This window comes from Theobroma cacao, chromosome 2, assembly GCF_000208745.1.
Source record: "Theobroma cacao cultivar B97-61/B2 chromosome 2, Criollo_cocoa_genome_V2, whole genome shotgun sequence".
Lineage (NCBI taxonomy): Eukaryota > Viridiplantae > Streptophyta > Magnoliopsida > Malvales > Malvaceae > Theobroma > Theobroma cacao.
The window spans coordinates 6,589,665-6,613,862 of record NC_030851.1 but is presented as its reverse complement, the minus strand read 5'-3'; the positions used below and the strand labels follow the sequence as shown (position 1 = coordinate 6,613,862).

General features: G+C 31.1%; 1 protein-coding gene across 2 annotated transcripts; it reads left to right on the top strand.

Annotated features, from left to right (window-relative positions):
* On the top strand, nt 7,909–24,059 carry LOC18608209 (MADS-box protein SVP). Of its 2 annotated transcripts, none has more exons than XM_018114620.1 (10): nt 7,909–8,126; nt 8,366–8,451; nt 8,889–9,093; nt 21,221–21,302; nt 22,070–22,131; nt 22,212–22,311; nt 22,454–22,495; nt 22,947–22,988; nt 23,062–23,192; nt 23,447–24,059. In XM_018114620.1, the coding sequence occupies exons 3-10, from the start codon at nt 8,912–8,914 to the stop codon at nt 23,463–23,465; spliced, it is 660 nt and encodes a 219-aa protein (XP_017970109.1). In that variant the 5' UTR covers nt 7,909–8,126; nt 8,366–8,451; nt 8,889–8,911; the 3' UTR covers nt 23,466–24,059. The 2 variants fall into 2 exon arrangements, with proteins under 2 accessions (XP_017970109.1, XP_007042844.2); XM_007042782.2 differs by having other exon boundaries at nt 8,883–9,093.

Genomic DNA, 24,198 nt, shown 5'->3' with positions numbered 1-24,198 from the left:
AGTGCTGCAACAGGTAACCAAAGGATCATGATCAATCATTAACATGCTATTATAGTACTCTCAAAAACACAAAAAATAAAAAAGTCATTGACATAATTGTACAAATGGGTGTGCTGGAGTCGGCTGGATATATACAATGTAAAATCAATCATAACATCAAACTTCATAATTGGTTATGCCAAATATAAAACCAAAAATATTGTAGAATTAATCATGGAAAATCCAAATAAAAAAGACCATAATGAAGGTTGGTTACTTTACATTGTCACCCTCTTTTAATTTTTTTTTTTTAAGAAAAATATTACCACCCTCTTTTGCATTATATATTATGTATGTATGTAAGCACGATAAGACCAAATATTGGTGAAGAAGTTGATGCAAATGGAAGCCATCGATGAGCTGTAAGTTAGAGTTTCAATTTTAATTTTTATGGCTTTATGGTACCATTTTTATTTTATTTGTTGATTTTCCTTTGTATCTCTACTATGGCGTGATTTGGGTGGTTTTTTTTTTTTTTTTTTTGATATGGGGGGATTTGGACACTGAGTGGATTCTCCTCAACATACTCCATTTTATTTTTGTTTGTGAGTTGTTTATCTGCTGAGTTTAGTGCAACATTTGATTTTGGTTTTTGATTTGAGTGGCGGTTTTCAATTCTATTTAGGGTCATTTTTTGGTGATATACAAATGGGTTGTTAGCTATTTGACAATGCACTGAGTTTTTAGTGGTAATGTATTCGTAATGTACTGATTTTGGCTACAAAATGAAGATAGCTTCATGGAATGGAATGTGAAAAGAATGGGCAACAGGGTGAAAACTCATATGGTTAGGAAGATTGTTGCACGGAATAAAATCGAGATGGTACTAATTCAAGAGTCTAAATTAGAGGTGTGCGAGAATAGCGATATGGACAGAATTTGGCCACTTGATAATGTAGAATGGGCAACCAAACTGGCAATTGGAAGGTTTGAGGGTTTGCATAATGTCTTTCACCAAACACAAATTTTAATAAGAGATAGATTCATTCTTGCAATGGATAAAGGGATTGACTTGAATTTTGAATGCATCAATGTGTATGTGTCACATATCCCATACCAGTAAGAGATGGGATGGGTCTTGAGTAGAACTGTGCACTGATCGGTTGTAATTGCACAACCTTGGGTTTATAAATAAAGGCTTTTATTACTTATCATACATGTCTTTTGGATTGAAAAAGTGAGTCCGAAACAAGTAGTATTAAAGCAGACATAAATCTTCACTAATGTGAGATTCCCATGAAAGATACCAAAGTCGAGGTAGACTTGGACTAAGGTGTAATTCCTTTCCTTTATGGGTAAAAAAAGCCAATGCAATAAGGACGTTATACAATAGGATGGGATAGAATGTCACAGATCCCATATTAGTAAAAGATGAGGTGGGTTTTGGATTCATAAATAAAGGCTTTCATCCATCTATCAAATATGTCCTTTAGGTTGAAAACATAAGCCTGTGACATACACACCATGTAATTTCGAGAATAAAAAAATCTTAAGGAATTTTTTTGTTAGGAGCTAGTGTTGTGTGGGAGATTTTAACATAATAAATAGATCAACCAAAAGAAAGTGGTGCATTACAGATGGAGCAAATATGGATGAGTTCAATGTGCAGTAATCATTTTTAACTAGCTTTGAGGTGGTTTAAGAAGTTTTGGAATCTATGTTAAAAAGGTATAAAATGATCATTGTCTAACCATTATTCGATTTTGTTGGAATTTGAAAATGTGGATTGGGGACCAAGACCATTTAAATTTCTTGCTTACAGGTTAGAAGATAAGGATTTTGTTAATGAGGTGAAGGCTAAATAGAGTGCGGTAGATGTGCAAGGCAAATCGAGTTTCAAATTAAAAGTCAAACTAAATCGGTTGAAAAGCTCTTTAAAATAGTGGAACAAAGAGGCGTTTAGACATGTGGATACTTCTATTATTTGACTTGAAGACCATATAGAGAAGCTTGATATGATCGGTAATAGTAAGACGTTTAATAAGGAGGAGATACGATTAAAAAATCTCGCACAATCGCTCTATACAAGGAAACCCTTCATCGAGAAATTATATGGAGATAGAAATTAAGAGTTTGATGATTGATGGAAGGGTATACAAACACCAAATTCTTTCATTCCAAAGCCAAAGCATAAGTGCAATGTAATCATACTGATGGCCTTATGAAGAATGGGACATAGATTTCGAAATCTAAAGAGATTAAGAGAATAACAATGAAATACTTCAGTAGTTTGTTTCACGGTGATTATTAATTATGATCGATCCTTGAGGGGATTGAATTTAGAAGACTTGATCGATGTGTAATGGTAGGTCTAAATAATACAATTTCCATAAAAGATGTGAGAAATATAGTGTGTGTGAGTGTGAGGGGTCTAAAGCACCCAAACTCGATAGATTCAATTTTAACTTCTTCAACAAGTCATGGCATTTTGTGGGAACGAAGATCTTCGAATTTGTGTTAGACTTTATGGAAACAAGTAAGCTTGAGAAAAGTCTCATTCATTGCTCTCATTCCTAAGGTTGATAACACCACAGCTTTGAAGGATTTTAGACTAATTAATTTGGTCAACTTTCTTTACAAAATGTTGCGAAACTTTGGCTAATCGTTAATTGTAATTAATCTTGTTATCATTGATAACCGAATTGTATTTATCAATGGTTGTCAAATGTTGGATGGTCTTTTATTGGCCAATTAGGTAATCCATGGTATGAAAGAAAGATCATGTAACAATGGCGGAATGGTCATTAAGCTCGACTTTGAGAAACCTTATGATTGTATCGACAGTGGTTTCTTAATGTTTGTAATGAGAAAGATGGGTTTTGGTGAAAAGTGGCAAAGTTGAATCTATAAATGTATCTTCAAGGTAACGTTGTTGATGAATGAATCCTTAACTTCAAAATTTCCCATGATGAGAGGCTTGCGACAAGGTGATCCTTTTTCACTGTTTCTATTCCTCATGGTTACGGAAGCTCTTCATCTTCTCTTCTCCCGAGCAAAGCAAATGTCTATATTTCACGGTATTTTTATTACAACAAGTGGCATGAGAATATAACATTTGCAATTTTACGGTTGATACAATTCTATTCATAGAGGTGGAGATAAAAAATGTGTTAAACATTAGAAGAATTTTAAAGTGTTTTGAACTAATATAAGGATTAAAGATAAATTTTGGAAAATCATGTTTATATTCGATAAAGGTGGATGAGGAATGTGGAAATTCTATGGCATTCACCCTTCAATGAAATGGCAGGCACTAACTATTTACATACCTTCGGATTCCAATTGGTGCAAGTCCAAAGTTTGCACATATATGAGAGCCCATTGTGCATGAATTCAAGAGTCAATTAACCTTATGGCAATAGAAGTATTTCTCTTTTGGAGGAAGAGTAGCATCGATCAACTCTATTCTTAACTCATTATCAATTTTCTACCTTTCCATCTTTCAAGCTCCTACGGGTGTGTTGAGAAAGCTTGAGCAATTAAGAAAAAACTTTATAAAGGGTGATTGGGAGGAAATGAAAAAGATTACCAAAGTTTGGTGAGGTGTGGTGTGTACACCCAAAACATTAACAGGGTTAGGTATCTCCAATTTTAATCATAAAAACTATAGTCTTTTAAGGAAAATTATGATGGCGTTTCAAGAAAGCGCTTTGAAAAAGCTTTTAGTTGAGAAATATGAGGAAGGGAAATTTCAATAACTTCCTACGACATTTCATAAAGAAAAAACCGTTAACGATGTAGCATAATATTGTCAACCTTTAATGCGATACTATTGTGGAGAAATTGGTGGGCTTTGATAATTGCAAGTGGGTGGTAAGGAATGGTGATGATGTATTTTTTTTTATTATATCGATATGCAATTGAGTGTCTTTTGAAGTTGGCTTTTTCGTGGTTTTTTTCAGTTGTTGATGATAAAAATGTCAAAGTCGAAAAAATTTGATGCCATGGCCAATGAAATATTATATTCAAGCACCAATTATTTGTTTGTAAAGACAACTTGTTAAAGATGCTCAATCTAGCAAAGGTCACTCTACTAAAAAAGATGAGCGACAAGTTGGTATGGATTAATGATCCAAGGGTATTTTCTCTACCAAATGTGTCATATCAACTTTGGATTCTTTTGATGAGCAAGATGACGCAAGGTATGGTTTTCATCTTTATGGAAACTTTCTATTCCTCTTAAAGTGCATGGTTTTTTTTATGGCCATATTACATTGTATTTTAACAAAATGCTTTTTGAAACTTTGGGGTGTGTATTTTGATGATGATGATCGGTGCTTATGTTCTTGGTGTCACATGAAGGAAGAGGATTGTGCACATGTACTAGTTTCTTATCATTTCTCTTGAAATGTATGGTGTTCAATCTTAAGGTGGTGGGGGGTACAATGGATAAGCCCTAGTTTTATTCAATCTTTTATTAAGTTCTAGGATGATTGTAATTGATGGGAAATCTCTAATAGAACGTTTGGTTCGCGAAATAGATAAGAATGAAATAAACTAACTATTACGAGGGAATAGAATGAGATGAAAATAGAATATAATAGGCATTACGTAGTTTGGTATGACGAATGAAATAGAGCAATAATGATTATTATGACTTATTACAGTGTTTGGTTGGTAACAATAATTTTGGAATAAGAAAGAAATAAAAATAAAAAAACAAAAATACCCTTTATTATATATATGATTATTTAATTTTATTTTATTTTTAAATATAAATATTTTATTTATAATTTAAAATATTAATAATTTAAAATATTAATATTTAAATTATAAATAAAAATATGTTATTATGATTATTTACTTTTAATTTTATTTTAAACATTAATAATGTATAATTTATTTAAAATATTAAAAATTAATAGTTTAAATATTAATATTTTCTTTATACTTTAATCATTAATATTAAAANTATTTTATAACATAATTAAAATTTTAATTTATTTTTAAATATTAATAATTTAGAATTAATTTAATATATTAATAGTTGATCATTTAAATATTAAATATTAAATATTTTATTTATAATTTAAATATTATTATGATTAAAATATTGATAATTGTTTAATTAATTTTGTAATTTTAAAATATTATTTTTATAATATAAATTAAATTTTTATTATTATTTTAATTTTTAAATAACAATAATTGATAATTTATATATTAATACTTTATGTATAATTTTAATATTATTATGATTAAAATATTGATATTTTCAATTTATTTTTAAATTTTAAATATTATTTTTTTATAATTTATAATTAAAACTTGAACCTTTTTATTATTATAAGATTTATTTTTCTCTATTTTCATTTTTCATTTTTTAATTTAAATTTCACTTAATAATTTAAAAATTAATATTTTAAAATATTAATTTTTTATTTATAATTTAAAAATATTGAAATATTAATATTTTTAATTTTAATTTAAAAAATTAATTTTATAAGTTTTAATTTATAATTTTTAAAAATAAATAAATACATTTTAGTCCAAAATGTTTAAATTTTATTACCATAGGTGTGGAATAGCTAATACCATGGGAGAAGGTGGTATTAGCTATCTAAGCTTTTGCCTAATTTTAAAGAATAGTCATTCCTTTTGGAATGACTATTCCTTCCCCAAGAGCAAACCAAATAAGGGGATAAAATTTTGTAAAGAATAGAGGGGGAATGGTTTAGCCATTCCCCCAACCAAATATGACCTAAAAGAAAACGCAATGTGGTTTGTGAAATTGCTTTTTGGTCGTTCTGATTAGGTTGGAATGATACAGTCTTTAATGGAAAAGCTTGGGATGGGGGGGAAATTCTTTTCCTTACCAAGATGAGATTGTTATTTTGGGTGAAAGCTTGTGAAGGAAATGAGGCGATTGATGTTATCAGATGGTGGGTGGAACCATGGAGGGGTGGCATAGACTATCAAATTAATGATATACATATTGGTTGAATTAGATTCCACCAAAACAAAATGAACTAAAATTTAACTTAGATGAATTTGCAAGAGAAAAGTCAGGTCCAACAAGGTGTGGAGGGGTATTAAGAAACCATGAGGGCACTGTTTTAGGATTGTTATTTTGTTTGCTTAGGGTGCATGATTCAAACTATATAGAGTTGATGGCTATTAAAGATGCACTTCAAGTCTTTATGCTATCCTCTCGTATGGGTTCTAAGAAGTTGATTATTGAATCCGACTCAATTGTGACATTATCATAAGTACATGAGATATGTCAAAGGTCATGGATCTATTGGAAAATTTTCAGTGAGATTGAAAACAACCTCAAAGCAATTGTACTACGGGTTTGTGCATAACTTGAGGGAGGTGAATACCTTTACCACCCTTTAGCAAAGTTTGATGTTGAGAGAAGTAATATGTTCTTTGCTTTTTGGTAGAGATTTTACTAATGCTGGTTGGACTTTGGACACTCAAGTCCGATTTAGACCATTTGGCCAAAAGAGTCCCATTATAACATTTGTACGCAGTATGGATTTGAGAGGACTAATATGTTCTATGCTTGTTGGTAGAGATTATGCTAATGCTGGCATTTGAACGACTTTTTGGGTAGTAGATAAAATTTTTTTTGATTGAGTACAAAAGATATATATGTATGTGTAAGGTAATGAACGTGTGTATAGATATCATTTGATTTAAAAAATATAAATTAAAATTCAAAAATAACAAAGAAAAGAATGTTGATGATTACGAGCATCACCATTATTCAATGTTTGAAAAGGTCACGCACATCTATTTTTTATGTGTTTTTTTATTTGGTTATTGACATAAATGTATAAAATTGGGTTGGGATTAGATTGTTAAATTTGATTAATCTTACTTATTAATTATAAAATATGTTAATTGGCGTTTTTCTTTTGCAGGCGAATCTGGTCAATATATGATTTTGTATACCTAAAGTAGAAATTTAGTGTAAGTGTGAAATGGGTATACCCACTTTTTAACCCCACCTTGGACATGAGATGAAAGCAATGATTGTTCCAAATACCAAAAAGAAAAAAATTGGAAAAGAGAAAGAGAGACGTATTTCTACTGTTATGGGATTAAGATGTGTTTTTTACCTTTGAAATTGTATTTTGTTATAGTATCTAAAAATATACTATACATAAAATGGTCAACAATCAATTAATTTCTTGATTAAACCATATTAATTATATTGAAAAAGACATTTTTTTCTTTTTCTAAAAAAAGAAAAAGATCTATTATAGGCTTTATCTTATAAATTTAATCACAACCATAAAATCATGTGCATTTTTTATGAAATAAATTAGATATTTTATTGTCAAATTGTCTAAACAAATATCACATATAGACTAAAAAAAATCTATATATATATATATATAATTATTTTGAGGAGATAATCGGTCGGTTTGTGTTGTTGCATGTCATTGTCACGGTTTGATTTGTCATCGGAGGATTAAATTGTGGCAAATACCATGTGTGTGAAGCGAAGGTTAGAGATAGTAAGAGGGGACCGCGGAAGGATAAAGGAGCAGGGTCTGAGCAATAAAAATTCCCAGAGCCATAGGCTACGGTACATAAATTAAGAAGCCGAAACAAGGCGAAGCCTTGAAGAGTGTAAAGACACGAGTGGTACGAGAGTGCAAACGAGTCATAATTTCTGACCAGTACCAGCATGGTCATCTGTACGGAAAAGCGAAACTCGACCATATAAAAAAAAATGATAATTAATAAAAGAAGTAAAAATCTACATTCCTTTTCCACCAACGTTGCCTCATATTTTATCCACTTAATAAAATAATTCTCTCTTCTTGTTTTTTTACTTTTTTTCGCCCAACCTAAGTGACCAAATTTTGCAAAAACCCCCCTCCTTGTTTGGGACATAAAAAGGAATCTTTCTATATCTTCCCTTCTTCTCTTTCTTTCCATTTTTTCTCTCTCTGAAAACAATTGGTGGCTTTGTATCTGGTTCTTTGTGAAGTGTCACCAGCACTCAGACGACAACAAAAAGAGAAATTCAAAAAATAAAAAACAAAAGCAGCTGAACATGAGTAAACCATGAGCCCTCACCCATCCCCCCCCACTTTGTTCCATTTTCCATACTATATGAGCTTGGATTGGTAGGGTTTTTTTTTGTTTTGGGGTTATATTCTTCATTCCTTTCTTTTTCTCTTTTGCAACCGTATGCTTTCTCTTTTCCCATCTAGGGTTGGTTTTAATGGTTCCTGATGTCCTTTTTCTTTTGTGTTATTTATGTATAAAGCCTCTGATTATGGTGGCTTAATTTGGAAAAAAACACTGCAGCTAACCTCTTTTTCCTCCTCTTTCTTATCTGTTACTTTTGTTATTTATGTCCCAGATTCTCTTCCACATTTGCTATATATGTGCAGAGACATTTTCTCAGTGCTTACACTTGCTTCTCTGTTGTATTTTGCTTGATTTGAGGTAAGAACTACTTTTTTTTGTTCTTGCTTTGTACGGTTTGATTTCTTGTGACTAAACGCCCCTTTTTCTTTTGTTGCTGCTCCTGGAAGATTGTAGGAGTTTTGCTTCTTTCCTTTGGCTGACAACGCTTGATTTCTCAATGTGTCTTGCCTCTCCTTCTCTTTCTCTCGATATACATATACTTGTCTGTGTATTGCTTACCCAGGAGCTGGCATTCCATTTTTATCAGCTAGATGTTCAATCGGATTCTGATGTTTTGATCAAGTTTTTAGTCTTCCTTGCCACCAATCCCATCTTCCTTTCCCCTTTATATGTCCCTTTGAAAACCCTCCTGATCCCTCTCTTTCCAGAGAACTGTTTCTAATTTGATTCTTCCCCTAAAGTACCGTTGTCCTTGTTTCCTTGATACTTTGGTTTGATTTTCTTTGAAGGGTCAGATATAAATTTTTCCTGGAAGGAAATGACGAGACAGAAAATTCAGATCAAGAAGATTGACAACACCGCGGCGAGGCAGGTGACTTTCTCGAAAAGGAGGAGAGGACTCTTCAAGAAAGCTCATGAGCTTTCCACCCTTTGTGATGCTGAGATAGCTCTGGTAGTCTTCTCAGCGACTGGAAAGCTCTTTGAATACTCCAGCACAAGGTTGCTCTCCTTTTCTCCCTGCTCTCATGTTTATGCTTTGCCTTGAATCTTGCTCTATCTGTGATGCTGGTTTCATATAGGAATTTCTGCCTGCTCGTAAATTAATGAGTCTGGGTGAGTGTGAGAGGAAGAGAGAAGTTGCTTTAAAGAAGATCTTTCGAATCAAGAGAACTGTATAAAGTATCAATTCATATTGACTGCATGTACTAGAATCTTATATTTCTATTCAAAATAACTTCTTCTTTTGATTCATGTCAGAAGCTTGGGGGTCTTAGGGTGGGAGGCGACATGGTTTCACATGAAAGTCTGATATTTATTGATGCTATTAGTTTCGTACTTTGCTGAATCTTGTTGACCCATATTTTATGACTGATCAGGTATCTAGTTAGATTATGTTTTTTTTATCTTTGCTGATGCAACTAGAATATACTAATACTTTTTTAAGCTGCAAGCTAATTGTACTTTACCTTCACTATGAAATCCCATGATTCAAATCTTCCTAGCAATGTTCATTAACACCTTAATTTCTTAAGATATGCTCATAAAATATAGGGCTCCGATAAATCCTTCCTAATGACCAACTCTATATGAAAATCCGCAACATTATTAGAAGAAAACATAAGTTCAAAGGCACATGTATACAAAGACAATGAGGTTTGATCTTATAGATAACAAATGGGAAATGTGAGCTTGCAGTCTTGGAAACAGTAAATACACACACACACATATATATGCATTTATCAAAGTATCTTGTTAACTAGTGTGCTAAGTGCAATTACCAATTAAGATTGCTAATTACTATTAAGAGATAAATCTTATCTAATTAATGTATTTATTAGGAACGGTTGTATTTCAATCACTTATCATGTTAATAGGAATATATAGTAGGTATATATATACACATATATATAGTAGTTTAAACAGTAGAGAAGTTGGAGTACTCTAAAAGTATTTTGAATTGTAATTATCTAGTCTATGTTCTTGATTTTGATATTGTACTATCTAATTGGAAAATGTCCAAATCTTTTCTATTTTATGTAATCTACAATGTTAAATAACTAGATCATATATATCACCACAACAAATACATGCAAATTAGCCTGTGTACATAAGCACTATTTTTTTGCTCCCTATCATCTCCCCTTTTACCTCTCAAGAGAGGTACTCGCCAGTAGCAAAGATTTCTGTTGAGGTGCAACGATTGATGTGGTCTTTAGAGTAAAACTTTAGGTTACATGGAAATAATCCTAAAACGCATATGGATGCAGCAAACTACTAGCTTAGCTTTCTAGAGAGACTGTATGACTGGTGTTTGTGCTTTCTTTTGATATTTCTGCAAAGAAAGTGCCCCTTGAAAATGAACATCAGCTAAACTAAGTTTTCAAATAAACTACAATCCTTAACTTAAGAAGAGAAGACAAATGAATCTAAAAACACATAATAAGAAAGAACAATCTTGAACTCAAATTCATCATGTTAGTATTCTCTTCTTTATTTTAGGTGCAGAAGACTAATCTATTTGTATCTCTTCTTTTGTTTTAATGATGTTGTTATTTATTCTTGCCTTTTTCTAGAAGGTGAGTTATTTACAGACTACAGTAGTGCAGTCAGATGCTAGATCAATCAATCAAAAAGTATATTGCTATCCTCACCCATATTGGACAAGAATTTGAATGTAGCATGAATATAAAGACTTGATATTTTGCATCTTATGATAAATTACACTGCCTTTGACCCTTTGGTCAATATGGTCTGAATTTACAAATGGAATAATAGGAACATGACACCTTAATGGGAGGATTAGTAAAGATATATGAAGTTAACTTAGAACATATATAATCAAGGCAAATGGATGTCACAAAAATCGAACGTAGGAAATATTAGGATGTATATCACCCCAAGTAATTGTACAATCTTATAATTCCAAAAATAAATCTATTAAAAAATTGTCTATTGTTATAAATTCTTGTTAATTTACAAATGTGGGTCCATGTTAATTACTCCATCTGAGTTTCTCTAGGATATGGTTACTCAAGCTCTAAGGATTATCTGATGCTATCCCTTTTATACCTCCTTAACTTAATTTCTTCTTCATTCATCGAAAAGAAAAAATATGTAAGTATTGTAGAATAATTGTCATGGAAAAGAAATTAAGGAGATGTTATTCTGATCATCTTTTCTTGAACAAGAAGGAAACTTTTATTAGGATAAAATCTCCTTTGTAGCTAAAGTGGCTGCCAATTATAAGCATCTTGTAAGATAATTATATATATATATTTATATTGAATCGTGCCTTAATTTAGTAAAGAACCAAGAGGATACTAGCAAAAGCATAGGACAAAAGCTCTGCTGCAATTAAATTAAATCTTGAAAGATAACTTGAAGGTTCTAAGAGTCTATGATATTTTTTTTAAATGTGTGAATATTGTAATTATAATTACATTGAATCCTAGACATGAGATGAGAAAATGTCTCAAGAAAATGACACTGAGTATTTTCTTTCAGTGATTTTGCATCAACACTAATGGAGCTCGAGAATGAACTATCCACATAAACTAAAATCACATTAGTGAATCATTTTTCATATTTATCTTTGAACTAAGGTCAAGGGTGAATTTAGTAAATTGGTTCAGTGAAAGTATACTTATTAAAGAGCAATTATGCTAAATTTTATAAAAATATAAAGATAATTAACTTAAACAAACTTTATTAAGGAGAAAATTTTCATTTACACTACTTTGTATGAAATTTTTTAGTGGCATATACAAAAGGCTTACATATTAAGCATATATATATATATATATATATATATATATTCAAGTTGTATGAATTCAATTCAGTTATCAATTTAATCATTGTTTTTTGCTTTAAAAACAAAATGCAAAGAGAAAACAAATAAAAGAAAAACATAGATACAAGAACAAAAGTGAAGAATTACCAAAAAAAACTAGATGAGCTTTACTTAGAGGTTAAGATCCTAAATTTGAGTCACATGATATATAGAGCACCAACTTGTTTATAATCATAAATAAATAATTTGAAGAAATCACCAAGCATGTAGTCATGTTCTGAAAACATTTTGGAAACCAAATTAAATTGCTCCATATGCGTAGGTTCTTAGAACATTGGTGAAGTAATGCACACTGGACAAACTAAAACAACTCTTTACAGATTTTAAGTGAAATTTATGTCTCATGTGTGAATCCCAAACAGCAAGACATTACAAATTAAATGGCCAGCCAACATAAAACTATAAAATGGGACATGGATAAAACATAATTCAATCTCATGAAACAACTGTTAAACATTCAAACTATGAAACATAATGGGGCCATGCATAGCAGAGACTTTTATGTTAGCTAGAACCCTAAGTTAAGAATTGATATAGTTATAAAATCAACAAGGGTAATTACTTTTTGGAATTTCTTGTACTGATTAAAACAGAATAAAGTAATGTTTAAAATGTCTAGCTTGAGCCAACCTTCCTCCAAAGAAAGTGGAAAGAAAAGAATAGGGATTTGGCTGCACAGTATTGGAATGAAATTGAGACTATTCAAATTAGAAGTAGATAGGTGATCCTCAGCCTTTTTTAAGGTTACTTAATGCTAAACAAATATACAGAAAGCAAATTTCTGTATAAGCATGATCAACAAAAGCTTTAGCTATCTTCCAATCAAAAACATTAATAAATTCACTTCCAAAGTATCCCTCATGCCTTGCCAATAAGTGCAACCATCCACTTGTCTCTTACTCATAAGGGCAATCTTCTTTTACCACTGGAATTTAGTTTTATTTGCTCCTGCACACAGCCTACTATTCATACTTAGCTATAATCATCTTAGTTTTCTTTTTATTCAATTATGTTGGGAAAATTAAAGATTTTAGGATTGTTCCCTTTAAGGTTGATCAATAGCTTCATGTTGTAGGAGATTGATATCAACTTTCTAGGGTGCCTGTATAGGCCAAGATCTATAAGCTCCAAAAACTTTAGTTATTATATAGGTTAACTTTACGTGTAATAAATTATACTTGACCAAGATTCATCATAGTAGAAATTTAACACACAAAAACATATTTCATTCTTAATCCATGATTTGACAATGGAAACATAACTAGTCAATTTAGTTACGAAGATTAATTAAGTGCACTATCATCTTCTTTCTCCTTCAGCTACAACTCTGCGATAGGTGAGATTATTAAATTTTTTTTTTGTAGACGAGAAAATACCTGATCTTATCTTTATATAGTGCATTTCTAATCCCAACCACCATAAGGTTTAGAATTTTTTACATGGACTTGTATTATTAGCCTATCCCTTCAGTCTTCTGCAATGGGGTTTTGTATTTTTCTGTATAGTAACATATAGTGGGTTGGGTATCGTTTCTGTTTGCTTAGCATGATCCAATCCAGGTTGTAAGTACCCGTTTTGGTCAATTTTGAGTTGATACTTAAGGGTTGTATTCTGCTGTGATAAGTCTTTGATTATGTTAAAGACAAAGCCTTATGGCAGCACTATGTAGCCCAACTTGATGAAATATAATTTCTGCCTTTCAAAAATAAAATATTAGAGCCTAACCCACTTTATCAAGATTACGTTATGAATTATAATATTATCTCTTTGTAGAGACCAAATTAAATTAACCTGATAATAATAAAAGAAAAAATTAAATAAAATAATATAAATGCACACTCTAATTATTCAAGAAAATATAACAATCTCCCACGTTTATTACATTTTAAATTCAAAAATTGAAAAAATAAATTTTCTCGCAAACAATCATAGGTCAAGACAGTTGAAAACTTTATAGATCCAATTTAAAAACAAATTGATCTTGAAGCTAGTCCAAACCTCATTTTGTCTCATAAAATTTTGTGATATAAAAAAATAGCTGTAATTACATCTACAAAGATATAGCACCAACAATAATCACATATATCACTCAATTTTATCCATATGAACTCAATGTGGTAGTGTAACAATGAATACAACACTTTCTAGATTACCTATTTCATGTAATGTATTCATTTTTCAGTCATTTTATTCTCTACTTTATGCAACTGAAGAGCAAGAAATACACTTTATGGTTTATTCAATAACCTTGCAATTGTGCCTCCAATGCCCTAGTTTGCCATAGAAATGGCATTTGTCATTGTCCTTGTCCTTCTTCACTCCTCCAGTAGGCTTCATACCTTTCAAAGTTGATGCCTTTTCATTCTTGTATTTCTTAGAAAATTTTCTTTTTGTATGTTTGTCTTACATATCTCAAGATAAACTCTATATGAGAATGATATTTTGTTAGGGCTATCAAATATGTCCTAGCCTATACTTAAGACTGACATATTTATTAAGTCTTCACATATGCAAAAATGTATACATACATAAACACTTTATGAGTTATATCATTGAGTAATTACTCTTAATATTAAATTCAAATACATCATCATCGATGTAGGCCAAAAAAATTAAGTGTAAAGTGTAAAATAATGTTAAATCCTCCCACTAACCAAGCACATCAAAAGACTCTACAATATCTATGTCAAAATGTATTTCTTGAAATTGGCAAGGCATCTAGTTAGAGGATCAACTATTATTTCATCAGTTCTAATATGCTTTACTGAAATTTAATCTTTTTTCACAGGTGTTTTAAGTGTCAAATATTTTATCTCTATAGGCTTAGCCCTGTGTGATACCTCTATTATTAGTGAACAAAAATGTTGCAACATTATCATACAACAACTATATTTGGTCTAGCAATATAGTCAACTATTGACAATTTTTAATGAGATTTCTCAACCAGATAGCCTCTTTATCAGGATTAGATAAATATCTTCTTAAAAGACTTATTGCAGAAGCAATGTCACGTTTCATACACACTTGAACATACATTTTTGGCTCCCTGTTGCATTAGCGTATAGCTTCACTTTCATAGATGTCTTACATATCTCAAGATATGCTTTATATGAGAAAGATATTTCGTTAGAGCTATCAAATATGTCCTAGCCTATACTTGAGACTAACATATTTATTAATTCTGCACATATGCAAAAATGCATACATACATAAACACTTTATGACTTATATCATTGAATAATTACTCTTAATATTAAATTCATATACATCATCATCAATGTATGCCAAAAAAATTAAGCATAAAGTATAAAATAATGTCAAATCCTCTCACTAACCAAGTACATCAAAAGACTCTACAATATCTATGTCAAAATGTATTTCTTGAAATTGACAAGGCGTCTCTTAATTAGAGGATCAACTATTATTTCATCAGTTCTGATATGCTTTGCTTTAACGTAATCTTTTTTCACAAGTTTTTTAAGTGTCAAATATTTTATCTCTATAGGCTTAGCCCCTTGTGATACCCCTATTGTTAGTGAACAAAAATGTTGCAACGTTATCATAGTACAACTATATTTGGTCTAGCATTAGAGTTAACTATAGACAATTTTTAATGAGATTTCTCAACCAGATAGCCTCTTTATCGTGATTAGATAAATATCTTCTCAAAAGACTTTTTGCAAAAAGCTATGTCAAGTCTCATACACACTTGAACATACATCAGGCTCCCTGTTGCGTTTCCATATAGCTTCACTTTCATAAAGTTCCTTTCAATATCAGTTTTAGGACAATATATCAAGTTTAATTTATCACCTTTAACAATCAGTACAGTTTTACCTTTGTAATCAAATAAAAAAATATGTATTCAACACTCGATCAATGTATGCATACTAAGAGTCCCAACAAGTGATGATATTTATCTTTATGGATTTAGTATCTAAGGCATAAGATGTTTCCTGAAATTCTTTTATGTCAAACTGCCTAGACAATAATTTCTTAATCTCTTACAGCATGCCCAAATCACCACTAACAAGTAAGATATCATTAACATACATAATAAGAACGATAAAATTGCTTCTATCAATCTTGATATATGTATTAATTTACCTCATTCTCAACAAAACTAAAAGAACTAGTCAATTCATCAAATTTAAAATACCCTTGACCAGAAGCTTGATTGAGCCATAAATAGACTTTTTGAGTGTACACACAAAATAATTTTTACCATTCTCTGTAAATCTTTCAGGTTGCAAGACCTCTTCAATAATCCCATTTAAGAAGACAGTTTTAACATCAATATGGTGTAACTCTAAGTCATAATGAGCTACTACTGAGATAATTACTCTAAAAGCATCCTTAGAGGATACAAGAGAAAACATTTCATTGTAATCAATGTAATCTCTCTATGTAAAATTCTGGCAAACAAGTCTGAGTTTAAACCTCTTAATAGTCCTTTTGGAATCTTTCTAGGTCTTCTACACTCATTTGTTTCCAATAAGTTTGCAACCTGCTAAGCACCAAAAAAAGGGTTTGCAACCCTTAATTGATTCAACAAGCTCCCACACACCAAAGTGTGACATAAATTACATCTCATCTCTCTTTGCATCCCACCACAAATTTGATTGAAGCAATAGACAATTTCTAAAAAGGTTATTAGATCAACTAGATGACTAATATCATAATCATCCTTTTCAAGAGAGAATTCAAAGATGTCTAAGGAAAGAATAAGCTTTCTTGTTGATTTTTTGGCACTTTTTTAACGACATTCTAGTGTTGAGAGATCTTATTAAGTCTGGTTTATGTTCTCCAGAGGTGTATGTAGCACAATATACTTTTGTACGGGTATTGGAATATTTACGATCTCAATATGCTCTCCTCCATCTCTATCTTGTGTGCAAATAGTATTAACCATATTTAACAAAAAACTTAGCTATTTTTTGTCTCAATAATTATACCATTTATGATTGAGTAATTAAATTTATAGCTTGTGGAATAATTTGGGTATCCAATAAAGTAAAACAAGTGAAACAATATTGTATCTTAATTTAGTGAGATCATAAAGGCATGTTTTTGAAAGATGTCTCTAAACATATAAATGATTAAGACTAGATTTTCATCATGTCCACAACTTAAAAAGGGTTTTAGGTATAAATTTGCTAAGGATTCTGTTTAAGATATACAATTTGTTTCGATTACTTTTCTTAGAAATTCTAGTTAATTAGCTCCTTTTATCACACTTTGAATATCTTTTAGATGCGATTTCATTTTGCAGCCACACCATCTTTTTAGGATCACCCAACATAGTGTATTGAGGCATTATTCCGCAACCTTCTTATTTGCATTGAGGCACCATCTTTTTAGGATTACCCAGCATAGTGTATTTGGCAAACAAACTCTTTTATTGCGTTGCTGTGTTGTGTCTACCATAATGCTCATCACTTGTATTAGACCTGACAATCGTAATGGTTTTTCTCAATTATTTTTTAACTTCAATCTTGAAGATCTTGAATTTATCAAGAATTTCAAACTTTTCTTTAATTAATAATAGATAAACGTAGTAGGAAAAATTATAAATAGTTGTCACAAAATATTTATGGTTGTAGATAGTAAGGGTACAAGGTCCATTTATGCTGGTGGGAATGAGTTCTAATAAATTAGAACTTAGTTTTGATCCTTTTCTATTTATCTTAGTCAACTTATCTCTACAATAGTCAATACATGTCTCTAGGTCATCAAAGATAAAGAGTAGGTAGAATATTATGCTTTATCAACCTTTTTACCCTTAGAGATATGGTAAAGTCTTTATGCCATAACATGAAAGACGTTTCTTTTATGCAATGTCTTTTGGAAACTCTTTCAGCATTATATAAGGTGGCATAAATCTTAATAGAAGCAAAACACAATCTTTATAATCTGTGAGACAAAGAACATTGACCAATATATTTCCAATTAGTAATTATCTTAATACGTTACTTGTTTGTTTCAAAAGCATAGTTAAATTTGTCTAACGCAGGAATAAAAATTAAATTATGGTTAAATAACAATACATAGAAAGTGTTTCCAATAAAAGTTTATGGTTAGTGCTTAAATGCAAGAAAACTGTTCCTACTAGCTCTACTTTGGCCTCCTAATTGTCACCAACTATAAGCTTAGACTCTTCCTTATTTGACTTCTTTTTGCTTATAAATCCTTGTAAGGTAAAAACAACATGATTAGTTGCATCATTCTCTAGCCACCAAGAATTAGATGGAGCATTAGTTAAATTAGACATGAATCTAATTTAATTTAGCAAAAATTACATAAAATCAAATTGTTCTTGGCTTAAAATTGTTTAAACCTGCAACCCTTAAAGAAATTTAATTTTTCAAACATGATTTCAATCAATTAAACTGATTTAATTTTGAAAAATTTATCATATCATCAATAATAAATCATCAATTGAGCATGCTTATGGTTTAGTTGTTATGCTTATGCTTATCGATAATAAATTTATCATATCATGAATTTTAATGGTGTATTTGCACAAATTCTAAAACCACGAAAGATCTTAACATGCAATCATGATTTATGTAACTAATACATAATTTTCTAGGATTTTAAATCCTAACCATGATTACTCTGATATGAATTGTACTTTAGGTATAATACATTATATTTAACTTAAATTTTACCATAACAGGAATTTAGAACATAAAAACATACTTTATTCTTGATCTATAATTTGACAATGGAAACAACACTATCTTTTTTTTTTTTGAAATCATCTGATTCGGTGCACTAACATCTTCTTCCTCCTCAATTTACAACTTTCCAATGGGTCTTAATGTTTTCTATAAATAAGAGAGGAGACTTAGCCTTACCTTGATACAATGAATCCTTAGTCTCACTCATCATAGGATTAGACTTGGCAATTTGAACATGACACGAGAAGACACGGGTTAAATAGGTTTTGGGTTTAGTCTTAACGTGTTTCATGTCTAATCGTGTCTGACACGTTAAGACACAAAAATTTTCGTGTCTTAACGTTTCTGACACGACAAACACGTTTAAAACATGTTTAAACACGTTTACTTAATCGTGTTATCGTATTTAAACGTGTATATGTGACACATTTATTAACCTATTAAAAATTAATAGTTAAAAACTATTTTAACTTTATATAAATAATTTTAAATAATTATTTTAATAAGTTTTTTTTTATTTTATAAAAGATATAATGTAATTATATATGCTCAGTCCTAATTTTTAACTTTTGATGATTATTTGATGTTATTATTAATTTTGTTTTATTATAATTATTTTTATAATTATAGATTTTAAATTTAGATAATAAAATTATATTTAATTGTAAATATTTTTGTTTAATTGTGTTAAATGTGTTAATCGTGTTAAACATGTTATTAATCATGTCGTGTCATATATTGACACGTTTAATAAACATGTTAATCGTGTTGTGTCGTGTTACACGTGTATTAAACGTGTACGTGTACATGTTTTAAATTTAAGACATGAATATTAAACGTGTCGTGTTCATGTTTAGCCTTAACGTGTTTCGTGTCTAATCATGTCGACACGATTATGACACGTTCACACGAATTGCCTGGTCTACATAGAATATAAGATTTCATACATAGACACACCCTTTTAAGTTCACATATAATATTGAAGTTTCGCCCACTTTATTGGATCATATTATGGACTATAATATTATCTTTTTATCAATACTAAATTAGCTCAACTTGATTTTGATACAACGTAAAAAATAAATTAAATAATGTAAGTTGAAATTAAAATTATTCAAGATGATCTAACAATTTATGCTTAATTAGGAATATTTTAGAAACTATTTATTTGCTAATTGCAATACCAATACATTTTTTTTTTCATTCTTTAGCTTAACAATCTTCATGAGTACACTTACGACTTATGACGTCTACACTGTCCATATACTTAATGAGCAATAAGAATAATGTCATTTTAGAAGATTGTACAATAGATTCAACAGCTCAAGGATTAAAGATGGGGACATAAGATTTTCAATTTATAAGAGGTAAAGTGGAAAATGAAACAAGTTGTAGGACACTTGGGTTTTGAGTGAAAGGTAGATCTAGCTAAATTGAGTAATTCATTGTTTAATATTCACCATTGACCTAGGTTTATTGTTGGCCTACAGATTGGCAATTTAAAGTTCATACATTAAAGGTCCTTCATTTTTCACCAATCACATAGTTTTCTACAAATTTAAGGATAAATATTTGGGCAGGTTCAAGTTGGGTGGATTATTTAGATGATTGGGGAGTGAGTTGATAAGTATATAGATAAGAATTAATCAAGATGACCTGAAGAGGGAGCTTTTTTCTAGCAATGATAAGGATATGCAGCCGAATCTTAGAAGGAGGTGCAATTGCAAACTAGTTTGAAACAAAGGTTTAACTTTTTAACATTTTAATTTCTTTTGACTCCACTGTATATTCTAATGTATTTGATAAAAGAATTGAGTTCAGGAGGAAGCTTCTGAGCTCCATAATGAATTAATTCTACCACAAAAGACAAATGAAAAGAGAAGCATATTAAGATAAATTGAACTATGTAGATTTGGTATCATTTTGGAAACACCTATTTGGATACAAAATTGCAGTCTACAGATTGAATTCCTGTTGACACATTTCTATATTTAGTTAAAATAAAATTATGTTATTTAAAGAATGAGAGAAATTAAAGGTTTATAAAGTAAAAGATACAAGTATTTATTGTGTTCCAAATATTAAAATTACACTAGATTCTACATAGCACCTGTAAGTTGTGTAACGGTTGAATTGGATCATTTAGATTCTATTTCAAAAGTCCCCACTTGTTTAAGATGACTACTATTACACTTATATTTGTTAAAGGGCAAGGAACCCTAGAACTAGAGCAAGAGATTACAAACATTCAGACTGGGCTGGGCTATGGATAGAAGAATACTGTGAAGTTGCTCCTTAGATACTTAATTTTTTTTTTTTTTGAATTGGGAAAAAGAATTTGAAACCAGCTCTTTAAACAAACAAGTCATACATTAATCGATGAACCAAATGTTCAGGTGTCTTAGAGACTTTATTTTGATTGCAATTATTTTAAGGGCTCATCCCAAAGTCCCAAAGGGTGGGCGTGTACAAGCATGAATCTAGTTATGATCCTTCAACTTTATTGTAAACCAAATATCATCTGCTTTTAGTTTGTCTTAAGTTAAGGTAGTTCTAGTAGTGACTCTCTGTGCCATTCTGTTTTTATCCCAAGTACGGGGCAGGTGATTGAAAGGCGCAACCTGCAGTCAGAAAGGACTAACGGATTGGACCGCGTTCCATCTCTTGAGATGCAGGTAATTACAAGAACTTCTATTCTTTTCTTGTTGTTTGTATTACACATGAAATGAATTGAAGATTGTAGCATGGTAAATTATGGAAGATTGACAACAATGCTATCTTGTTTATCATTAATTATATAAAATAAAATAATATTAGATGGTAAATGTATTTCAATGATCACTTAGGTGGATTCACTATTATATTAAGCTCATGTAAGAAGCCCCTTTCTCTTCAGAACCTCATCTGTCATTGCCGCAATTCTATATTATTATTGATATTAATCAAATGCAGTAAACAACATAAGTCTGTTCAGTAACGATAACTTTCTTTGTCCAAGAACTTTGATTTTTGATTTTGCATGCCAGTGAGTGGTCCATCTAGACATACACATTGGTATTAAGCCATTTTACCATGATACTCAGTTGGGGTACCTGGGGAAATTGACCTTGTTGCAAGTTTCAACCATGTATACGATCCAAATGAACAATTATCACGAGAAATTGCTGTCTTTGAATCTTGATGAGAGTATTCAATATTGTGTGAAACTAGCATGCTAACGTTTTGGCTTTGAACTTCTTGATTAAATAGTACTGTACTCTCTGAACAATTAGAGTGACTAAGAACTTTAGTCCTTGAAAATATAACTTCCTGCAGCACATTCCAATTTTAAATTTATGTTCCTTCGAAATGCCTGCAATAAAACCACATTCTTTGATCCACATTTGCTTCGAAAGTGAAAACCATCTTATGCTGAAGAAGCTGCTCTTCTGTTTCATTTTAGATTGAGAGTAGCACGCATGCCATGTTGGGGAAGGAAATAGCAGAAAAGAACCGGGAACTGAGGTAAATCTGAATATTTGCCATTTTGTTATTGCAAGATATGAGCTTATTATAATGATGTTGTGTGATCCTTTCATTGATAGACATCTGAGGGGAGAGGAGCTCCAAGGGTTAAACTTAGAAGAACTAAAACACCTAGAGAAATTACTAGAGGCAGGCCTGAGTCGAGTTACAGAAACAAAGGTTTTTGAAGTCCCATCTCCCCCAACTCATCCCTCATCCTCCCTTACAAAGTTTTATTTTCGCCCTCAGTTTGTGGATGTTATATTGTCATGTTGTAGATTTTGTTCATTGTCTAACTAGTGATGAAACTTCTGTGTTTCAGGATGAGCGATTTTTGAAAGAAATCAGCAACCTCAAGAGGAAGGTGACATACTAACTAACTTGCAACAGTTGATAGGATTTGTATAATTTCCATAGTTAAAAGGAATGAGTTAGTATTGAATGATATCAAATATAAAACATGACAATTTTGCTGCTTAATTTCCCAATTGAAGATTTCTTTTGTTATCTTGTTTGTTTTCATTTCTAGCTTGCTTGATCTATAATATAACTTGATTCGCATCTGTATAGAAAAAGAAATGTTTAGAAAATCTACATGTGAAGCAAGATTTAAACTAAGTACTGTTGATAGCTTGGGCAATGGTGGAAAGTTTCAATGGAAGTGGTATGAAACTTTAAAGTGCCCAGAAACTGGTTCTGTATGCGAAGATTTTAACAGCAAAAAGATTTACTGTATCTTAATTATTCTCTCTATTTCTCTCTTTCTGCTGGACATATGATCTGGTGCTTAATTCTTTATCCTTGTTGAATTGAAGGGAGCAGAACTGATGGAAGCAAACCAGCAATTGAAACAGCAAGTGAGTGTACCCATTTCCATAACTTAATTCCTTGTTTCCTGCTTTCAATTGACAGCAAAGTTGATTTTGGTAGATCGGGAACTCATCAATGGACCAAGCAATTGTACCTCAGCAAGGCCAACCATCAGAGTCAGCTGCCCGTGTCTGGATTTCCGCAGATCCTCCTCAAGGCTATAATAACTCTGACATTTCTCTCAGATTGGGGTAAGTCATGTAATACTCATAAACACAAATGGCATATTGTTACCTAGTGCATGCTATCACTAGCAATAGAACAATCAATGGAAAATCCATTTATCACTCTAGTCAGTTCCCTGCACTTAGCACTATGCTATCCAATTTTGCATAAAGTTGAAGGATTTGAGTTGCTTTACAACATTGTTTGCTTCTACTGCAAAGACTTGCTTCAGTTTCTGCCACCTTGCCTGACTGTATCTATTGGAATGCCTTGCTTGCAGGTTACCTTTCCCTAACTGACCGTTGAAGGTTAGAGAGGATCTTGAGAAGAAGTGGTCTTGGATAATCTTATCATTAAAAGCGTGTCCCAGTAAATATAGATATACACGACCTGCCTCGTGTTTGCACAACGTATTAATATATTTGTAGAGGCCAAGTTTATTGAGTCAAAAGTAATTTGTTCCTGGACAAAGTCGATTACCATAAACTGAGTTTTGAATGCTTAGTTAAGTTTATAAATAGATGTAAACAGAGTCAAAAGTGTACACATAAATTAAAGCTAGGGTTTGGAACACGTACATCCGTTGAGTTTGTTTTGCATATCGGCAAAACTAGCACTCTGTAGCTGAATGGAACTCTCTGAGCCTTATTCCTGCAGGAGAATGGAATTACGTACCCTTCCCAGTCACCGCAAAGGATTTGGTTGTAAAGTATTCCAAATCTCTTACCATGTCTGTAGTAGTAGGAAAGTGCAAATTATTCTGTAATTTAGTCAACGGCCTTTGAGGGACATATTTGACTACCTAGCAAAGGTTAGTAGAGTTAGATCTCGACATTCATCTGGAATGCATGGAACATCATATTTTTCTTTATGATCAAATTATTTATATCTTAGTTTTCGATTCTGATAATCCATTTTCTGTGGATAGAATAATTTATAAATATTATTTTATGGTTAAGTGTTTGAACTTGCACGAAATTTATGTAAATTTTTTTATTAAATAAAAAAATAATTATGAGTTCATATAATTAA

Coding starts and splice junctions, on each gene's coding strand:
- LOC18608209 (XM_018114620.1), top strand. CDS start 8,912: ATGACGAGACAGAAAATTCAGATCAAGAAGATTGACAACACCGCGGCG. Junction 21,303..22,069: donor TTCCATCTCTTGAGATGCAG/GTAATTACAAGA, acceptor GTTTCATTTTAG/ATTGAGAGTAGCACGCATGC. Junction 22,496..22,946: donor TCAGCAACCTCAAGAGGAAG/GTGACATACTAA, acceptor GTTGAATTGAAG/GGAGCAGAACTGATGGAAGC.